The 19,877-nt window shown below is 38.0% G+C and overlaps 1 protein-coding gene across 2 annotated transcripts in view; it reads left to right on the forward strand.

Annotated features, from left to right (window-relative positions):
- Positions 1-19,877, forward strand: part of LOC6565318 (uncharacterized protein CG43867) — a 126,511-nt gene that overhangs the window by 18,106 nt on the left and 88,528 nt on the right. Inside the window, exon 1 of one of the 2 annotated variants that reach the window (XM_032737971.1) lies at positions 2,678-3,490. The exons of the other annotated variant lie outside the window; for it this stretch is intronic. Coding sequence (XP_032593862.1) covers positions 2,693-3,490 — 798 coding nt within the window. The 5' untranslated portion in view covers positions 2,678-2,692. Of the gene's footprint in view, positions 1-2,677; positions 3,491-19,877 lie in introns of those variants that run through there. 2 annotated transcript variants of the gene reach the window in all.

Genomic DNA, 19,877 nt, shown 5'->3' on the forward strand with positions numbered 1-19,877 from the left:
ACTTCTTCCTACACACAGAAAAAAGAAAGTTTGTTCAACTTGATATAGTATTTTCATTCTTCACTTTGCGCTTTTGTAATTTCAAGTTTCTACTTATGTTTTATGTTTGTATTATTGTAAAAATTAATTTAATACTTTAGAAGAATTGTAATTTGTTATTTGAGTCAAAGTAAATGATGTTGAAATGTGCCTATGAAGAACACCCAGTTTGAATTACATTCATTTAAAATTTTTTTTCTGTGTAATGGGTCTTGACACTGCCCCCACTAGTACGCTGTCTGTCTGTGTGTGTGTGTGTGTATCATCATCGTACATTGTTAAATGGACGATACAAAACTTCAACTCTCAGTCATAGCAACAGCAACAAAAACAACAACAATAACAGGTACAGATGGGGCATGGGGCAACATGTCCGGCTGCCTGGCAAACATGTCGCCTGGCACTGTCTGCTGCTTCTGCTCCTGATCCTGCTGCTGTTGCTGCTCCTGTGTCGAATTACTCGACTCTTGCTCTACTGCAACTTGAAATTAGATCTCGATATACTAGATGCCATCCATAACTCAACCCTCCAGTGCACCCCTGCCAGGCGTCGAACATCCGGGCATATTAAATCAGGCGCATTACATAAGCGCAATAAGCTTCTACGTCCCAGACTAATTGGTAGCAGCAGGGCCCCAACGTTTTTATCCATATTCCATATTCAAACTTATAACAACAACAACAACAACATCTGTTTCCAGCTCCAGTCAGACAGCTGTTCTTCACATGATTTCAGCCCTTTGCTAATTTATTAATAGCAGGCAGCTGAAGCAGCCGCAGCATGAGTGCCACCAGTCAGTGGCTAATGCTGAAAATTGAGTTATTTATGCTTCAAAATTGATTGCTGTTTGTTGTAAATTGCACGCAGCTCCCCTTCTACCTCTGGTCACGCAAGTTAAGCTTATGCCTTATGTATGGTAAATAACAACAACTCAACATGAGTCTTGTTTATTTGCATATTTCGTCACAGTGTCGCTGCAAAGTATGCTAAACTTTTTTATGTCTGGTATAGGGTTTCGCAATTTCATCATGAGGGACGTTTCCGACAACATAAAGTATATATATTATTAATCTGCATTATTAGCCGACTCGATGTAGCCATGTCTCTCTTCTTACAACAATTTTATTTAAAATAAGTTAAACTCGTTCAGCTTAAATGGTAGCGTTGAAACTTGTACGACGAAATAGACCGGATCAGACTTTTATATCATATAGCTGTCAAACGAAGTCGATATATCAATATGTCACATTCAAAATGCAATGTAACCACACAAATGTGTCATATTCAATTCACAGCCAGCATAATAATGTTTCGTACTCTGGAGTAAAATTTAAATGTTGACAGGTTGACTCCGGTCCAAAATTGTATACAACTATAATCTGCTGCTAGTCTGCTTTAGTGGTTGATTGGAAATTTGTACATTCCTACGTGAAAAATATTTTTCAATCAATTAAGATTTGTCGCAAAACCTATGAAATTCTGATTCTGATATAAAATTCATTAAACTTGTTTATTTTTATGTGCCTAGGAACTGAAAAATATGTGCAGTCGATTACTTTTTCCCGTTTGTCCATAATCGCTCTAAATCGGTTAACGCTAACAGCAAAACTGTCAACTTATACATATGTACACTTTTTTCGATGGAGGCCAATGAGCTAATTAAAAACTAAATCGCTTTCTTTAACTATTTCAAATAGAAAGCGAAAGGTGGACAAGGGAGTAGTCATAAGAAATTAAAGTAATACTTGGAAAGCCATACCTTAGATAGCCTTTTACACAAACAATACCGAACAAATTTGTAGGTCTGTATTGTTTGCGTAAAGGGCTGTCTAAGGTATGTGTAAGAATAAATAATGTCAAATAGTTGTTACCACTTCATTCGATAAATATTTGTAGGTGTTGAGTCTGCAGACTTCTCCACCTAATAATCAAGTCAGGTTAGCTGCATTTCATAGGATATCTTGCTGTCAAGGTCTCGTGCATATTTTGTTTACTTATATATATTTTTTATATATTTTGTTGTTTATTATATTTGTTGTCTACTTTATGGCGTTTGCCGTTTCGATATTCGCCCATCAAATGCAAATTGCAAATGACAACAATCAGTTTTCAGTTTCAGTTACTGCAGCGCATTTGTGGTTAAAAACAAACCAACCTAAGCCCCCAATTTACCCCTCCTGTCCCCCTGCCTTGTACTCTTCCGCACTGCAGTTGAGTTCCCCGGGTAACCATTAATCACGTGGGTGACGCCTAAAAGTGCAGCAACTGCTGTGGCATGCAGCATGCGGCATGCAATTAAAAAGCAAACAAACGGAACAGCAACATAAATTTACAACCAGGCAGACACACACACATAGGGAAAGAGATGGGGATAGAGAAAGATAGAGAGGGCAACCGAATGCAACCAATTATTTACCCCGCCCGCACACACACACACAATTTTGTATTCAAATTTAGCGTTGCATTATTTAAGGCGTTGAGTGTTCAATGAGTGACAAACAAAAGAAACAAAAAAAAGAGCAAAATGCTGCCCTAATCGCTAATGGAAACGCCTAAGTGGCAGTCAGTGTGACCAGAGAGAGAGAGAGCGAGGCATCGTTTGGTAGAAAATATAAGCACACGCACACAGACGATCTTAAAGTGGAGTCCCACATGGATGTTGCGGGTACGACGCTGATGCTGGTCGATGCATCACCGACGGAAATGCATCATTCGCATCCACATCCGCTTCACAGCCATCCGCGGCATTTGCAACGCCAGAGCGTTGAGTTGAGCGGCCAAACGTCAAATTCAGAGCTCAGTAGCACAACAAGCGATTCCACACAAAGCAAAGAACTATGTGCCACGTCCGCTGCGGCTGCTGTTGCTGAAACTGGCAACGGTTTCGGCACCGGTACCGGCTCCGCCTCCGCCTCCGGCTCCTGCAGCTCAAATGCAATCTTAACGGAGACAGCGGGCACCTCGAACAGCTCGTCGGGTAACAGTTCGCCCGCTAAGGCCTATGTGCAACATCACCATCTGCATCATGGCTCGCATTCGCATTCGCATACGTTGCACCATCATCATCACTCGCTGCAGCTGCACCACACAGCGCCACCCTCGCCACTCGCCTCGATGCGTCATCAACAACAGCAACAGCAAACAACATCGGGCGCCTCGCCACCCCCCGGGGGTTGTCTGGCTGTCTGCTGCAGTTCGTCGCCTGCCTCGTCGCATCACCATCTGACCATGGGCCATGTGCCACATTTGGCTACACATCATACGCTCTACCCGCTAATGGCTGCCGCCCAGCTGGGTTACGTGAGCTCCAGTGGGCCCAGCTCGCTGGTCAACTCGCCAGCCTTGGGACGACGCAAGCGGTACACAAGCACCTCGTCTAATTGCTCCAGTCAGTTCAACAACAACTATGCCGGACTCGATGTGGACTCGCTGGATGACATGTTGCGAAAGGTAAGACATGAGGCATTCCCGCTGACACTCAAACTATTCAAGACTATCTCCGAAAATTTCAGCATTTTCTTTTTTTCTTTTAAATTTTTAAGAAATGGAAATATAAAACTTTCGCCCAAATGTAAACAAATTTCTTAATATTGTCAAAACTGTAGTATAAGCACAATTATCAGATAGAATCCCAAAAATGTAAAAATAGCACACAGAAGCTGGCATCCCTTAAGGGTGCATTCAAAAATAATACCCCTCAAAGTCAATCGCACGCAATAAGCAATATCTCTAACACATTTGGCGACATTGGAAAATTTCCTTGGACCTTACTATATATTCATAATATGCTTTCAACTTATCGTAGGGGGCAATGCCATTGCGGCAATAGAGAAATTGAGTGCTCCCCTCTCTCTTCCTGTATCTGGCTCTCTTATTCCGTCGCTGCATCTACTACTCGCCGTCCATTATTCGTCCTTTTATGTCTCTCTGGGTTGTCTGCTGTCTGTCTGTCTTTCCGCCATAGCCATAAATCTCGAGCCTAGTCCGGCGGCACAGCGTATGGCATGGCTGTTGCAGCAAGACGTGCACCGTATCCGCAAAAAAAAAGAATATTTATACATGCAACGCTTTTTACGTGTTGAACATTTTTAAGTGCGGAGGCGACCCATAAATAATATGCAAAATAAAATGGATTTTTTTTTTTATATTTTTTCTTTTTATGAATGGTTTTGTTTGGCTTTTTTTTTGTGTTGCGCAGCGGCATGCAAACAATTTAAATTTGTAATGCGCCTCGAACGAAGTATGCCTAGTAAGTAATAGGTGGGAGGGAGCTGCAACAATGCTGCTGACCATCCTGGTAATGCAGCCAGCGTAACCGTTTCAGCCAATGGGCGCATATATTTACATTACGCATACGTACATGTATCGTTACGTTTACGTATCGGAACGATTATTTTGGGCGCTTGCATTTTATTAGCGATAATGAACTCCACGTGCGGCAGCGCGAAACGATGTGAAACTAAACAAAACCGTTGCATACCTTGTGGTATGTGGTCCAACTCTCCTCGTCCCCCTTATACCCTGTACTGTAAGCCTAAAACTGGCTAGGCACACACGCTAGGATATCACAGACTACTACACCGAATGACAGACATACTTTGCTTGTCGGAATTTATGAAAATCAAAGATTTTAAATTCTTTATACTCTCAGCACTATTGCTTTTATTTTCAATAGATTGTGTTAGAAAAACTTCATTAAATATCGCTTGCATATTGATTTATACAGCATACCTTTTTTAAAATGTGTTACTCATTTGGAATAATGCTATGGACTTGCCATATTATGCTTAGCATTACGTGTACATGTTTTAGGGTATCGGGTCGTCTAGCTCACTCTGCGTTTAGATCACTCTAAGTTGTTTCTATTGTAAAGTGTCGCATTGCCACAGGATTGCAGTCGTGCCATGGGTCGATGTTTGATGTTGGTATCGTTGGTATTGGCTGACATTGGTGGCGCCAACACTCTTAGCTGCCATTCTACTCCTGCATTGCATTTGTGGCCGCCATAATGGGTTGACGGGTTGCTAGTAACGCTCCTGCGAACTGCGGCATGGCTGTTGCAATTGCCATTTGCTATTTGTTGTTTGCGAATGCGATTCCAATTTTGTTGTGGCATACTTTTGAACCAGGCGCGTGCATAATGGCAATTTGAATAATGTGCCAAAATATGCAGATATTTTTATTGTTTGCAGCAGCGCTCCGCTCCGCTCCACGCTCCCATTTACTTCTATCCGTCTTCTTATAAACTGGGCCACTTGCTGACAATCGAAGTTTCGCTTTGACGTTTGTCATAAGCACTGCACTGAAATTACATAGAAATGGGCACAAACACTGTGCGGCAATAGACGAATTGACGAGGTCAAAGGCAAAACGGCAATACACAGAGACAGAGACAAAGAGAGATAGAGAGAGAGAGAGAGAGGGAGAGAGCGAGAGAGAGAGAGAGACATGCAGAACTTAAATCGAATCGGAGAACTAAATAACAAAACCAACAGCAGCAACAATCACACAAACAACAACGAGTCCAAAGTTGATATCGAGTTGCGTCTCAAGATTGAAGCTTTTTTTGTGGCACATTCAACGAACTTTTTGGGCTGCCCTTTTCAAGTGATTCGAGTAAATCCAATCCGAAAATATATCAAATACTTATTTGCGTTTTATTAGAAAATTACTTAGAACGCATACAGTGTGGCCAGCTGTGTTCGAAATACGTCTCAGCTAGATAAAGAGCCAACAAATTGGTGACTTGTCTCAGCTCTAATATAAGTAGCCTCAAGACTAGGCATAGTCTTTGACAGCAATGTGACCAGCTGCATTTTCAAGTAGTAGATAGATAGAATTCTTTGATGTATTCCTTCTCTAATGTGTATAAGCAAAGCAGCTGCAATTAAATTCAGTTTGAAGTACATGAACAAATAAGAATAAATCGCAAGGCTTATGCTTCGAAATAAATATAAATAAAAGCCCAATCCAAATTAGCAACGATACCTTTAAAATCTCAATAATCTATACGTATCATTCTATATCTTTGTGTCCATTGGAATGTATTAAATAATAATCTAAAAATCTAAATATAAATATATAATGAAACTCTAATAGTTAAGCAAGTAAGTCTCTGTTCTCTATTATATGGTTAAGTGCAATTAAAACAGAATCAGCATGAAACATTTGTGTTGGACCTACAATAACTATTATGTATATTTCGTGTTGTCTGTTTCTTTTTTTTTATACCCTGAACCCATAAAAAAAGTTTAATTGGGTATAATTTGTGGTTGTTTTATTTTGTGGCAAATTATTTTTTCGATAACAGTCCGCCATTTCTGGTAGCAATAAAAGATACAATTTCAAAGGTAGAGTCTTTCAAATAACTTATAATATACATTGATAAAATCCACAAATCAGCTCGGGCTTGTGGATGTATATGAGCATTGCCATAGTTTTTTTTTACACTTCAGTACCTATGCTGGTCAAAAGAAATACGAGCACTACCACTCATGCATATATTTGAGTGTGCTAAACTTTTTAAGGGGAACTTTGGCAATAAAACTAGAATATTAACAGCTGGGTTCTGGGTATACCATAATCGAGCTACTACTATTCGGCAACAGCTATCTTACATGTTTTGGTTTACGTTCGCGTTTATTGGCCTTATCAATGCCATTTTTATGGTCCGAAATCGCAGACCAGCAGCTCACAATTATTTAATCTATGCGGCACCGAAACAAAAAATGCCTGACTAAAGATTGTGCACACCAAAATATAATTACGCTCGTACATGTGTATGTATTTATTTATGTGCAAGAAAAGGGGGACGAGTCTTGCCTTCTCATTGGCATTGGGTTAGATATGTTTGTATATGCCCCAGCCGCTCGTTAGCCGCCATGAAATGCCTTCGTTCAGGGAGCTGTGGCAGTCGACAAATGAGCAGCCGCCCGCATGACCCCAAAACTGCTACACAATACACATCTCAAGCAAGTACACACACAAATAAACAAACAAAGAAAACGCACACACACACACACACACACAACAGAGTCACACACCTTCAACACCTCCATTGTGAAATAATGTTTTTATAAGCCACCTTTATGTAATGACAATGGGGAATCATTAAATGTTTATATGCGCTTTTTTTTAATACCCTCTTACTACTAAAGGGCTAAGTAATAGGTATAAGAAACAAACTAATAAATTCAACATACAAACTTGGCTGTATTCGGATATTTTGCAATAATATAGCTGCCATAGCTGCCTGTGGAAAGATGAGTTCTTGCACGAAAAACATACTTTTTGCATGCCAGGGTATATCAACCATGCTTAAATCTTTCGAGTGTTATCAAAATTATCAGATTTTCTTGTACATTTTGTTTTCGTTTAGCCGCTATAAGTCTTATATAGCAATGTGCTATTGTCAATCATCTTAAATATATTGCAATTATGAACTTCTTCCTCTTCCTTCGTTTGCTTTTTTTAAGCTTACAAATGAGAGTGGGAGAGCGAGAGAGATAGATAGATCTCCCTGTCTCTAGTAAGCTTTAAAGTCTGATGCTGATAAGAATTGGGAATCATTTTCATTTCGCATATCGTGTAAATCTATCAGCAAAGCTAACAGCTAACGGGACTTGAGTATAATGCGGGTATATGTAGGAATAAAAGGAATGGGGAGGGGGATTGATAGACGTAGCTAATTTTGAGACGGCACGCATTTATCTTGCGCCACATGTTGGCAATGCTGCCAACACACACACATGCAACCCTTCATATGAGATTTCCTTAAGCGCTACTTCCCAGAATAAGCCAAAAAAAAAAAACAGAAGAAAAAGACGAAAAGCAGTAAAAAGCCAACAGAAAAAACAAACACACACACACACACACAACCAGCGTCATAAAATAGCAAAACTAACGATCTCGGGCAGCACAACAGCCCCAGAGTAGACAACAAAAAATAGTAAGAATAGCTAGTCTAAAACGCCTGACTTGGAGATACCATTTAACTGGCTCTAAAATATTTAAATTTTCTAAGAAAACCACAGGTACTATATTTATTGCCAAACTTTCCATTGAAAGCCTTTGCAAAATCAAATGCAAGCAGATAGTTATGCAATTGCTAACTGAAAGTATACACTGAAAAATTGTGGCTTTTATTACTAACCGAAATCGATTCAAAGCGATTTGAGGGAATCGTGAGAGATTCGCAATCAAACGAAATGTGAATTTATATATTTTAAATTTCTTAAGTTGAATAACTAGATTGACTGTGTTAATATCCTTCCCTCTGTCGGTTACATACGTTTGCACAATTTAACAATATTCCCGTTTACCTATTTAAGTGGATACAAGGTATAAAAAGGGTTACCGCTTAACCGCTCCCTTGCCTCCGCCCCTAAACCGATCCCTTTAGCTATGTGCGTGTCCATCAAGGGATTTCCCTTCAATTAGGATTAATACTCAAGATACCAAAACCAACAAGCAACAAAACAGAAAAAGGCAAGAAAACAAAACAAATAAAAAATAACGTGGCAGTCGGGCGTAACCGACTGCAGAACACTTTGATACCATAAGTAATATCAGCTGATAAGAGGTAGCAAAGTATAGCCAAGAAATACCGTCCAAGTTTGTCTTTGAAATTGCGGTAGATAGTTTTTTCCTAATAACCATCCTTCTTAGTTTGGTAAGTGTAGCTCTTAAATTACGGGAGATACGGGCTTTTGGAAATGTTAGGGGCGGAAGTGGGCGAGGCCAACCAAAATTTTGGAGCACGATCTGAGTAAACTTCTTTCCAAGTTTCCCAACTATATCTCTTAAATTGCGGGAAATATGGGCTTTTATTGATTTTGGGGGCGGAAGTCCGCGTGGTTTCAAACTATTTTCAGATTTTTTAAGGGTGTTTCTAGCAATATACTTTTGAAATTTGTTGACTGTAGCCTACAAATTGTACGCCTTTCGGATTTCTGGGCCGAAGGTGAGGGCGGTGAATGTGAGCGTAGTTTGAAAATACATATGTGATCTTTGAAGGAGGTTACCAGTAAGATATCTTCTAAGTTTGGTGACTCTGTTATTAAAATTGTGGGAGATCTACGATTTATCGATGTACACTTTCAGAAATATCGGCTTTGGCGATTATGGGCGAAGGTGTGGGCGTGACTATAAAATTTGTTATCGGTTTCTAAAAGCAACTACCAGGAATATACAAAATTTGACGCTCTACTCACTGACTAACTAACAAAGTGCGGAAGACATAGTCTTTTACAATTGCTAGGAAGGGGGAGGGGGGGAGGCACCGAATGTGGGGGTGGCCACAGAATGTATATGCCGATGCATGAAGCACAGGGGCAACAAAGGACCAAGCAAATACAGAGATATTAGCCCCAAAGTGTGGGAGACATGTGCCTTTCTCGATTTATGAATATCGATTTTTATTGATTTCCTAGCCCTCCACTGGACGTTGCACTCAACTTTTCACATTTTGTATGACGCGGGCACATATACATATACATATACATATACATATACATATACATATACATATACATATACATATACATATACATATACATATACATATACATATACATATACATATACATATACATATACATATACATATACATATACATATACATATACATATACATATACATATACATATACATATACATATACATATACATATACATATACATATACATATACATATACATATACATATACATATACATATACATATACATATACATATACATATACATATACATATACATATACATATACATATACATATACATATACATATACATATACATATACATATACATATACATATACATATACATATACATATACATATACATATACATATACATATACATATACATATACATATACATATACATATACATATACATATACATATACATATACATATACATATACATATACATATACATATACATATACATATACATATACATATACATATACATATACATATACATATACATATACATATACATATACATATACATATACATATACATATACATATACATATACATATACATATACATATACATATACATATACATATACATATACATATACATACACATACACATATACATATACATATACATATACATATACATATACATATACATATACATATACATATACATATACATATACATATACATATACATATACATATACATATACATATACATATACATATACATATACATATACATATACATATACATATACATATACATATACATATACATATACATATACATATACATATACATATACATATACATATACATATACATATACATATACATATACATATACATATACATATACATATACATACACATACACATATACATATACATATACATATACATATACATATACATATACATATACATATACATATACATATACATATACATATACATATACATATACATATACATATACATATACATATACATATACATATACATATACATATACATATACATATACATATACATATACATATACATATACATATACATATACATATACATATACATATACATATACATATACATATACATATACATATACATATACATATACATATACATATACATATACATATACATATACATATACATATACATATACATATACATATACATATACATATACATATACATATACATATACATATACATATACATATACATATACATATACATATACATATACATATACATATACATATACATATACATATACATATACATATACATATACATATACATATACATATACATATACATATACATATACATATACATATACATATACATATACATATACATATACATATACATATACATATACATGTCCTGTCCAGAATCCAAAATACCTAAGCCCTACCTATCCAGAGCCGGACCCTATGCCACAAAGCTGGAGTAGAACTCATCCCTCAATATTACGCACAATTGAGGCATTATTAGTAAAATAGTTTTACGTATGTATCTTGGGACCAAAGCAGGAAGTTAGTATGCTCGACTTTTAGGTGCCCTGCAAATGGGAAAATACACAATGTTTTAGCAAAGGGCATTCATTTATTTAGGTCTGTCTGCTTTTGGATTCTGGATTATTTAGAAACACGTAAAGTGTCCTCGACATCTGGATGCCATGTACTTGCAAAATGTAATCAATAAAAAGAACAATAATCAAATCAGCAGCAAGCACAGACTTACAGGGTATCCAATGCGGGTTGTTGTCTGGCCTGACCAGGGAGACAACCTTTTTTTATTTTTTTGTTTTGTATCTTGACACGAACTTTGAAGAGGGACCGTTCTGTTTCGGTTTGCTTTGCCTTAACTTTTGCTCCTTTATGTATATATATATATATTTTTTTTTTTGGGTTTAAATTGCTTAAAAGTACAATTTATCACAATTGGTAATTGGATGATATTGTGCTCGTGAATGCCTTATCATCGACTTGGCCGAGTTTCCAACTTGTCTGCCCAGAAACTGTCTTGTCCAGTGTCTCTCCCGATCACAGAGTCAAAATGAGTTTTCTTTTCATAGCCTTTGTCATTTTATGTACAATTGCAATGTTCTTATTATTCCGCCGCTCGCCCCCCTACGGACACACTTGGTGTGTAGTTTTAGGGACTTGGGTCATTTTAACCATTGTTTTCTTTTTGTCGAAAATTTTGTTGAACATTTGTAGATTTATTATAAGTATTTTAACAATGTACCGATAATTGAACAAAAAATAGACAGCAATTGAGCTCTTGCAATTTTGTATATATAAGGATTGTCATATAAAATCAATTCAATTCTCTATAACTATATGTAGCAATCCAAACCAATTATATTTCTTTCTAAAACACGTCTGCTTACTTTACTTTACGAAAAACGATTAATATCGATCGATATCGATATCAATGTTATGTACAGATGTCATTTTACAGTTTCATTATTACGTCACTAGTAGCATGTTACCTACATTACAAGTGGCCTGCTGCAACTCGGCCATCCTGACAATGAGATAGTCCTCTGGCATTTTACATTTTGTCACTCCCAACGTATCCCAATTCGTCATCGTATTTATACAATACATGGTCTTCCATTCCTTCTGGCACATAACATAATAATATTTTGTCAGCCCCATTGTTCATTTCAAGCAATTTAAAATCACCTTTCTCCAACGATTTTATAATATTTCCAACCCTTTCATCTTATGTTTTGCAAATTTCACTAAATTGGCTCAAAAACTATTTGGTTGATATGATATGATATGATACTCTTACTTCGGGATAATGCATCTACATATTGCATCTGCTTGCCGGCACTTTGCACTAATTCATAATCGAATTTCTGGAGCTCTAATGCCCATCTCGCAATCCTAGGGTTGAGATCTATCTTCTTTCATGTTAGTGTTAAAGAGTTGCAGTCTGTCCCTAGTTTGAAGCGCTTTCCCTGTAAATATATTCTAAATTTAGTAGTCGCATAAATAGTAGCCAGAGTTTACAGATCGGAACTGTGGTATTTTGCTTCTGCTGTAATACGTTTTGAGAAATACAAAATAGGCGCAGCTTTGCATCTTACTTCTTGTGCAATAATACTGCCCCAAATCCCATAGCATCGTAATGCAGTTCAATATAGTCCCTGCAAACGTAGATTGCCAGTACCATCGCTTCCAACAACTTGTTGTTTAAATTTGAAAATCAATTTAACTAATTTTCTTCAAATTTAAACTCTATCCTTCTTAAGCAAATCGTACAATGGCTTTATCATAATGGGAAAATCCTTTATCTTCGGAAGTATGAACAAAGTCCAAGAAATATTTGTACTGACTGGATCTTGTCTGATGTTGCGAAATTTTATATTGCATCCAGACCCTTATCATCAGCTTTAACACCCTCTTACAACATATGGAATCCTAAATATTTTATCATGTCTTTAATAAATCCATACTCATCCAATCTTAGCTCTAACTTATTCTCAACCAATCTTCTGAATATTTTTCTAAACTCGTCGTTTGCTATCAAGATATCAGCCATTTTCTGTCCAATGGGCATTAGTAAGAACTGGAATTGTCCTAAGGGTGTTACGAAGGACATATACCTTATCGATTCTTCTTCAACAAAGACATCAAAATATCCATTCTGCAGGTCAAGTTTGGTAATGACTGTTTTACTAACGAGTTTACGAGCATCTAACAAATCATCGATTAAATTGATAATGCATAATTATCGTTGTCTTGTTTAGTCTTCTCAAGTCGATGCACATTCTCAAGTCCCCAGTTTTTTCCTTAACTACAACAACTGCTGATGCATATTCAGAACAACTTGGTCGAATAATGCCATACTTCAAATATTCATCTAATATGTCCTGTAACTTTTCTTTCTCTGTGTACGACAACCTTCTAGACGAACAGCTAAATGGCTTAGCTTTTTCGACCGAAGTCTTCATATCCGCAACATTATATTCTGAAATAGTTTTTAGTTCTAAAACTTCGATTAGCCAAATCCTTTCCAATGTTCTGCTATCGAATATATCTATCTTATTTGGCTGACAATATACCTGGATAATAACATTATCCTTTTCAGTACTAGGTTGATCAGACCTGTTTTCAATAAACTCACCTGAGATCCCCCGCAGCACGAACCCTGTTGTCTTTTGGGCTTCAAAGAGTTCTTGCCCAATGTTCCATGACTTTGCAATTGAATCAGCTGGAGTCCTTAGGAATGGTGCCACCTCTTAACACATTCGGCTTCGCTGCACTAAGTTCTCTAGCCATGGCTTGTTCCGGAAGCAACAGAGGTGCTGCTGGATTGTGTTCTTGGATTATCGAAATATATTTTCATTCGGGATTCACTCAATTAGGTCATCTAGGAACTCATCGTTGCCCATATCCAGTTCTTGAGCCATCACCGTCTTGCGCTCAAAATATATTCCAAACTTCTCCTTTGATTTCCACATGCAATCCTCAAACCTGCGTCGTAGTTCTGCCTTAGTCATCTTCTGCCAAATGCAATCATTAAGTTCTCCAATAACTCAGTAAATGGTTTGCCAATGCGTGTCGGTTCAGCGTGCAGCCATTGGAATGCATCGCCCTTGAGCTTGGTTAAACATAACAATCGGCGCTGCGTCTCAGTCAATTGGTACAATTCGCAACATTCTCCAATTGAATGATCCAATTACACTCTGAAAAATTACCTTCGAAATCCAATACGACTTCTTTTAACAACTGGAATGCCGCCGTCGATAATGCGCCGTTACCTTTTGCCACGCCTTCGTGCATTGTTGTGCCTGACTCTGCTTGTTGAATTTCACAACGGCCGTTTTCGCTGGCGACAACTTGCCGGCGGCCGCCGTCGCGGATGTTGCCGTTTTTCTCTTCCTCCGCACATTCGCCGTTATTTTAAACTGTCTGCAGCTGATAGGCGCCGATGCAGACGCTTTGCAAGCGCAGCTGCTCGAGTACACATTTCGCTGATGCTATTTCACCACGCATATTTTCGATGGCCTTGGTGCCCTTGAAAATTTCGTTTTGTTGCATTTCCAAAATGTTATCTTGGAATGTTAGGCTACTGCTCGATCGAGCCTCATTTATTAACTCATCTTACTCTGGAACGCTGCCACGGTCACTTGCTGGCACCGAGTTCAATCACGCCAGCATTTCGACCTTGGAGCCCTTCGACGACACGTCTCTGCTGTTAATTTCCATTAAGTCGAGTTTTTTTATCTCACTTCTGGTATTTGTAGCAGTCAAGACTAAGTTATATTTCTTCGTTAAACACGTCTACTTACTTTACATGCCGCGATTGATCTCTTCTTCTTTAAGTTGGTGATCAGACAATTGATACCGATTGATATCGTTATTGGCAGATGTTGTTACTGTCTTATTATGAAGTCATAAGTAGCCTATTACCTACATTATAAGTGGCCTGCTGCAGTACATGTTTGCTATTGTCGCAATCCAATTAGGATCAGTTCGGATTCGTGAATAAAAACATGCTCTGCATTCGTGCCTGTGCCTGCTATAAGAAATTAGTGCACTTGCGGACCTGCTCACATTTGGATGCAAAACTTTTTAAAGGGAAATTTACCAATACAACTTTTGAATATTTAACACTTGAATCGGTTACAGCATTCTTACTTGTTTGGAATATGTTTCGAGTTTGTCTTTACTATTTTCATTTTCAACTTTTTTCAATATCGTGCTTAACTGTGCGTGCTCGTGACACGACACGGTCTCCACTCGATATGGAGCTAAGTTACTTAAAAATCCATACACACATACTCATACTCACTAACACGCTCTCATGTGCATATTCAACGCAACACTTACATTCTGCAACACTCCCTACCACCTGCCACTCTATAACCTGTCACCCTTCCACCCTGCCACGCCTCATCATCATCTTCGCATCGTTTTCCAAACACGCAGCTGCGTCTACCACGGACTCAAACAATGAGGCTTTTGTATGCGACAGAGCGTTTGCCTTTTTTTCTGCTTCTACTGTGGCAGACACTTTCACACACACACACACAAACACACACAAACACACACACAAACACACACACAAACACACACACATACACAGACCACACCACACATGGCTATTGTTTCGTATTGAACCTTAACCCGACATTACATATTTGGCTGGAGCTGCTGTCTTTGGCTGTTGGCAGCTCTCGTCCTTTCTTCCCGACGTTTTCATTTGCGCCTCAAATCTAAGAATAATAGCCGCCTTGATTACATTCACGCCGCTTTATGACAAAGGAAAACAGCACCAACAACAACATCACCAACAATGAAAATAGCTGTAACAACAATCAGTGCACAGTGGGCTCTTAACACGAGTGCAACAAATATCATTTAGTATCATTTCAGTTTGATTACTTTTGAGTTGAAGTCAGCGATCATATTTGCGATCGAGTGATCAAAGAATTTCTCTTTTAATGAACGAAATAAAAGCTAAATTGAATGTTTATTGTTAACAAACGAAACAGTAATACAAAGTACAAACAGTAAGTCAAAGCTGATTGCCGTTCAAGTTTTTAGCAGACTTTATGGGATTAATTTCAAACAAGAGGAAAATTAAGTGCTTGAAGTAGTGAATAAAAAGCAAAAAAAAAGTTGTCACCTATTTTAATAACACTTTACAAAATATCATTAACAAATATTCAAACATTTTAAATATATATTATACATTTATAAAGGCTTAATGCCTTTAACCTTACACTATATTTGTTTAACCTTTAACCTTATACACATTTATTTAAAAATTACAAATTAAACAATTGAATTTATGATTTAAAAAATAACAATACTAATCAAATAAAACATATATATATTTAAATAGAGCGTTAAATGCTTTTAAAAATATTGATGATTAACAAAAAAGCAATTAATCATGATCACTTTAATATTAATACGATTCAGAATTGCTAGCACAATTTGGACCAATGTGCGCCGCATTTTTGCCAAAATGAAAAGAAATAAAATTAAGTGGCATGTTATTCGCTATATGCTTATGTGTGGCTGTGGGTAGGTGGCCGGAACGTGGCAAGTGGCATACGGCTTGTGTAGCACACATTCTCTACCTAACATCAATTCAAGTCCCCTCGTGTTAAGGCCCTATTTTAGTGTTAATTGTGCGTGAACAACAACAACAATATATAACAACCGGTTGGACAGTTGGGTGAAAAACATAACTGTGATTTGTGCTCCTCAAGATACTTTCCACACTGGTCCAGTCGATCAGGTAACGGCTGCCTGCTGCCTGCTCGGTAATTGTAAGCGTGGTGCTGCATTCCACGCATTGGACACAATTCGAATTCAATTATGCAACAAGCGGCAACAAAAGGCAACAATGCTCGTATAAAAAGCCACAGCAGCAGCAGAACCTTTTGTTGCATGAACATTTTAATAATTTCTTATGGCTGCTTCCTGTTGCTTGCCCCGCTGCTGCTGCTTTGGCTGCTTTTACTCCCAATGGCAAATCAATTTGCACTTTACATAAAATTCAACAAAAGGCGAGCACTCTCTTTGAAAATCACAGCGCATAACCCATTAACCCCACGTTGCTCAAACTACTTACAATGTGCCGGCGCATGGAGGAGGATGGGGGGGGGGGGGAGAGGGGAAATGGAAATGGAGCAGGCAACAAAAGGCGATTTTCATACAATTTTCCTTCATTCCTTCGTTGGTTCGTTCGTCGCTGGTGTCGGTTGATGTTGTCGTATTTGCATAATGAATTCATATGTTTAATAAAATCTACACGTGAACACGCGAACCAGCACACACACACACACACACACACAAGCACAGGCACACATACGAGGGCAAACAGAATCGGTGACTGGCAACTGGTATCTGAGAATCTGAAACGCATTCGGAAACTGAATGCAGACGCGCACAAAAGTATGCTAAAGAAAGCGAATCAAAAAGCCATGCGACGAGAATCTTTTTTTTTTTTGCTCAATAGTTTGACTGCTGCCAAGGAGAATGATTTTGCAGCCGCACAAATGATAAAAGTACCCGTCTCTCCCTCTCTGTGAGTGTGTGTGTGCGATACTTGGGGTTTCACTTTTGTTGTTGTTGGCCTACATTAAAATCGTATTAGATTTGCATATTTTGTTTAGCTTGAGTGTTTAGCAGCTGCTGCTGCAAACTGCTTAAGTTTGCTAAGCACATATCATTAACTGTTATCAACAAATGTAGTTCTTAGGCACACTCGATAAGAAATTAATGTCAAGCCAAATGAAAACACAAACAAACAAACTCTCATACATACTCTCATACTCTCATAACATTCCAATGCAAAATTTTGGAAATGCAACGTAACGAAATTTTCAAGGGCACCAAGGCCATCGAAAATATGCGTGGTGAAATAGCATCAGCGAAATGTGTACTCGAGCAGCTGCGCTTGCAAAGCGTCTGCATCGGCGCCTATCAGTTGCAGACAGTTTAAAATAACGGCGAATGTGCGGAGGAAGAGAAAAACGGCAACATCCGCGACGGCGGCCGCCGGCAAGTTGTCGCCAGCGAAAACGGCCGTTGTGAAATTCAACAAGCAGAGTCAGGCACAACAATGCACGAAGGCGTGGCAAAAGGTAACGGCGCATTATCGACGGCGGCATTCCAGTTGTTAAAAGAAGTCGTATTGGATTTCGAAGGTAATTTTTCAGAGTGTAATTGGATCATTCAATTGGAGAATGTTGCGAATTGTACCAATTGACTGAGACGCAGCGCCGATTGTTATGTTTAACCAAGCTCAAGGGCGATGCATTCCAATGGCTGCACGCTGAACCGACACGCATTGGCAAACCATTTACTGAGTTATTGGAGAACTTAATGATTGCATTTGGCAGAAGATGACTAAGGCAGAACTACGACGCAGGTTTGAGGATTGCATGTGGAAATCAAAGGAGAAGTTTGGAATATATTTTGAGCGCAAGACGGTGATGGCTCAAGAACTGGATATGGGCAACGATGAGATCCTAGATGACCTAATTGAGTGAATCCCGAATGAAAATATATTTCGATAATCCAAGAACACAATCCAGCAGCACCTCTGTTGCTTCCGGAACAAGCCATGGATAGAGAACTTAGTGCAGCGAAGCCGAAGGTGTTAAGAGGTGGCACCATTCCTAAGGACTCCAGCTGATTCAATTGCAAAGTCATGGAACATTGGGCAAGAGCTCTTTGAAGCCCAAAAGACAACAGGGTTCGTGCTGCGGGGGATCTCAAGTGAGTTTATTGAAAGCAGGTCTGATCAACCTAGTACTGAAAAGGATAATGTTATAATCCAGGTATATTGTCAGCCAAATAAGATAGATATATTCGATAGCAGAACATTGGAAAGGATTTGGCTAACCGAAGTTTTAGAACTAAAAACTATTTCAGAATATAATGTTGCGGATATGAAGACTTCGGTCGAAAAAGCTAAGCCATTTAGCTGTTCGTCTAGAAGGTTGTCGTACACAGAGAAAGAAAAGTTACAGGACATATTAGATGAATATTTGAAGTATGGCATTATTCGACCAAGTTGTTCTGAATATGCATCAGCAGTTGTTGTAGTTAAGGAAAAAACTGGGGACTTGAGAATGTGCATCGACTTGAGAAGACTAAACAAGACAACGATAATTATGCATTATCAATTTAATCGATGATTTGTTAGATGCTCGTAAACTCGTTAGTAAAACAGTCATTACCAAACTTGACCTGCAGAATGGATATTTTGATGTCTTTGTTGAAGAAGAATCGATAAGGTATATGTCCTTCGTAACACCCTTAGGACAATTCCAGTTCTTACTAATGCCCATTGGACAGAAAATGGCTGATATCTTGATAGCAAACGACGAGTTTAGAAAAATATTCAGAAGATTGGTTGAGAATAAGTTTGAGCTAAAATTGGATGAGTATGGATTTATTAAAGACATGATAAAATATTTAGGATTCCATATGTCGTAAGAGGGTGTTAAAGCTGATGATAAGGGTCTGGATGCAATATAAAATTTCGCAACATCAGACAAGATCCAGTCAGTACAAATATTTCTTGGACTTTGTTCATACTTCCGTAGATAAAGGATTTTTCCATTATGATAAAGCCATTGTACGATTTGCTTAAGAAGGATAGAGTTTAAATTTGAAGAAAATGAGTTAAATTGCTTTTCAAATTTAAACAACAAGTTGTTGGAAGCGATGGTACTGGCAATCTACGTTTGCAGGGACTATATTGAACTGCATTGCGATGCTATGGGATTTAGGGCAGTATTATTGCACAAGAAGTAAGATGCAAAGCTG

This window comes from Drosophila grimshawi, unplaced genomic scaffold (assembly GCF_018153295.1).
Source record: "Drosophila grimshawi isolate 15287-2541.00 unplaced genomic scaffold, ASM1815329v1 contig_1006, whole genome shotgun sequence".
Lineage (NCBI taxonomy): Eukaryota > Metazoa > Arthropoda > Insecta > Diptera > Drosophilidae > Drosophila > Drosophila grimshawi.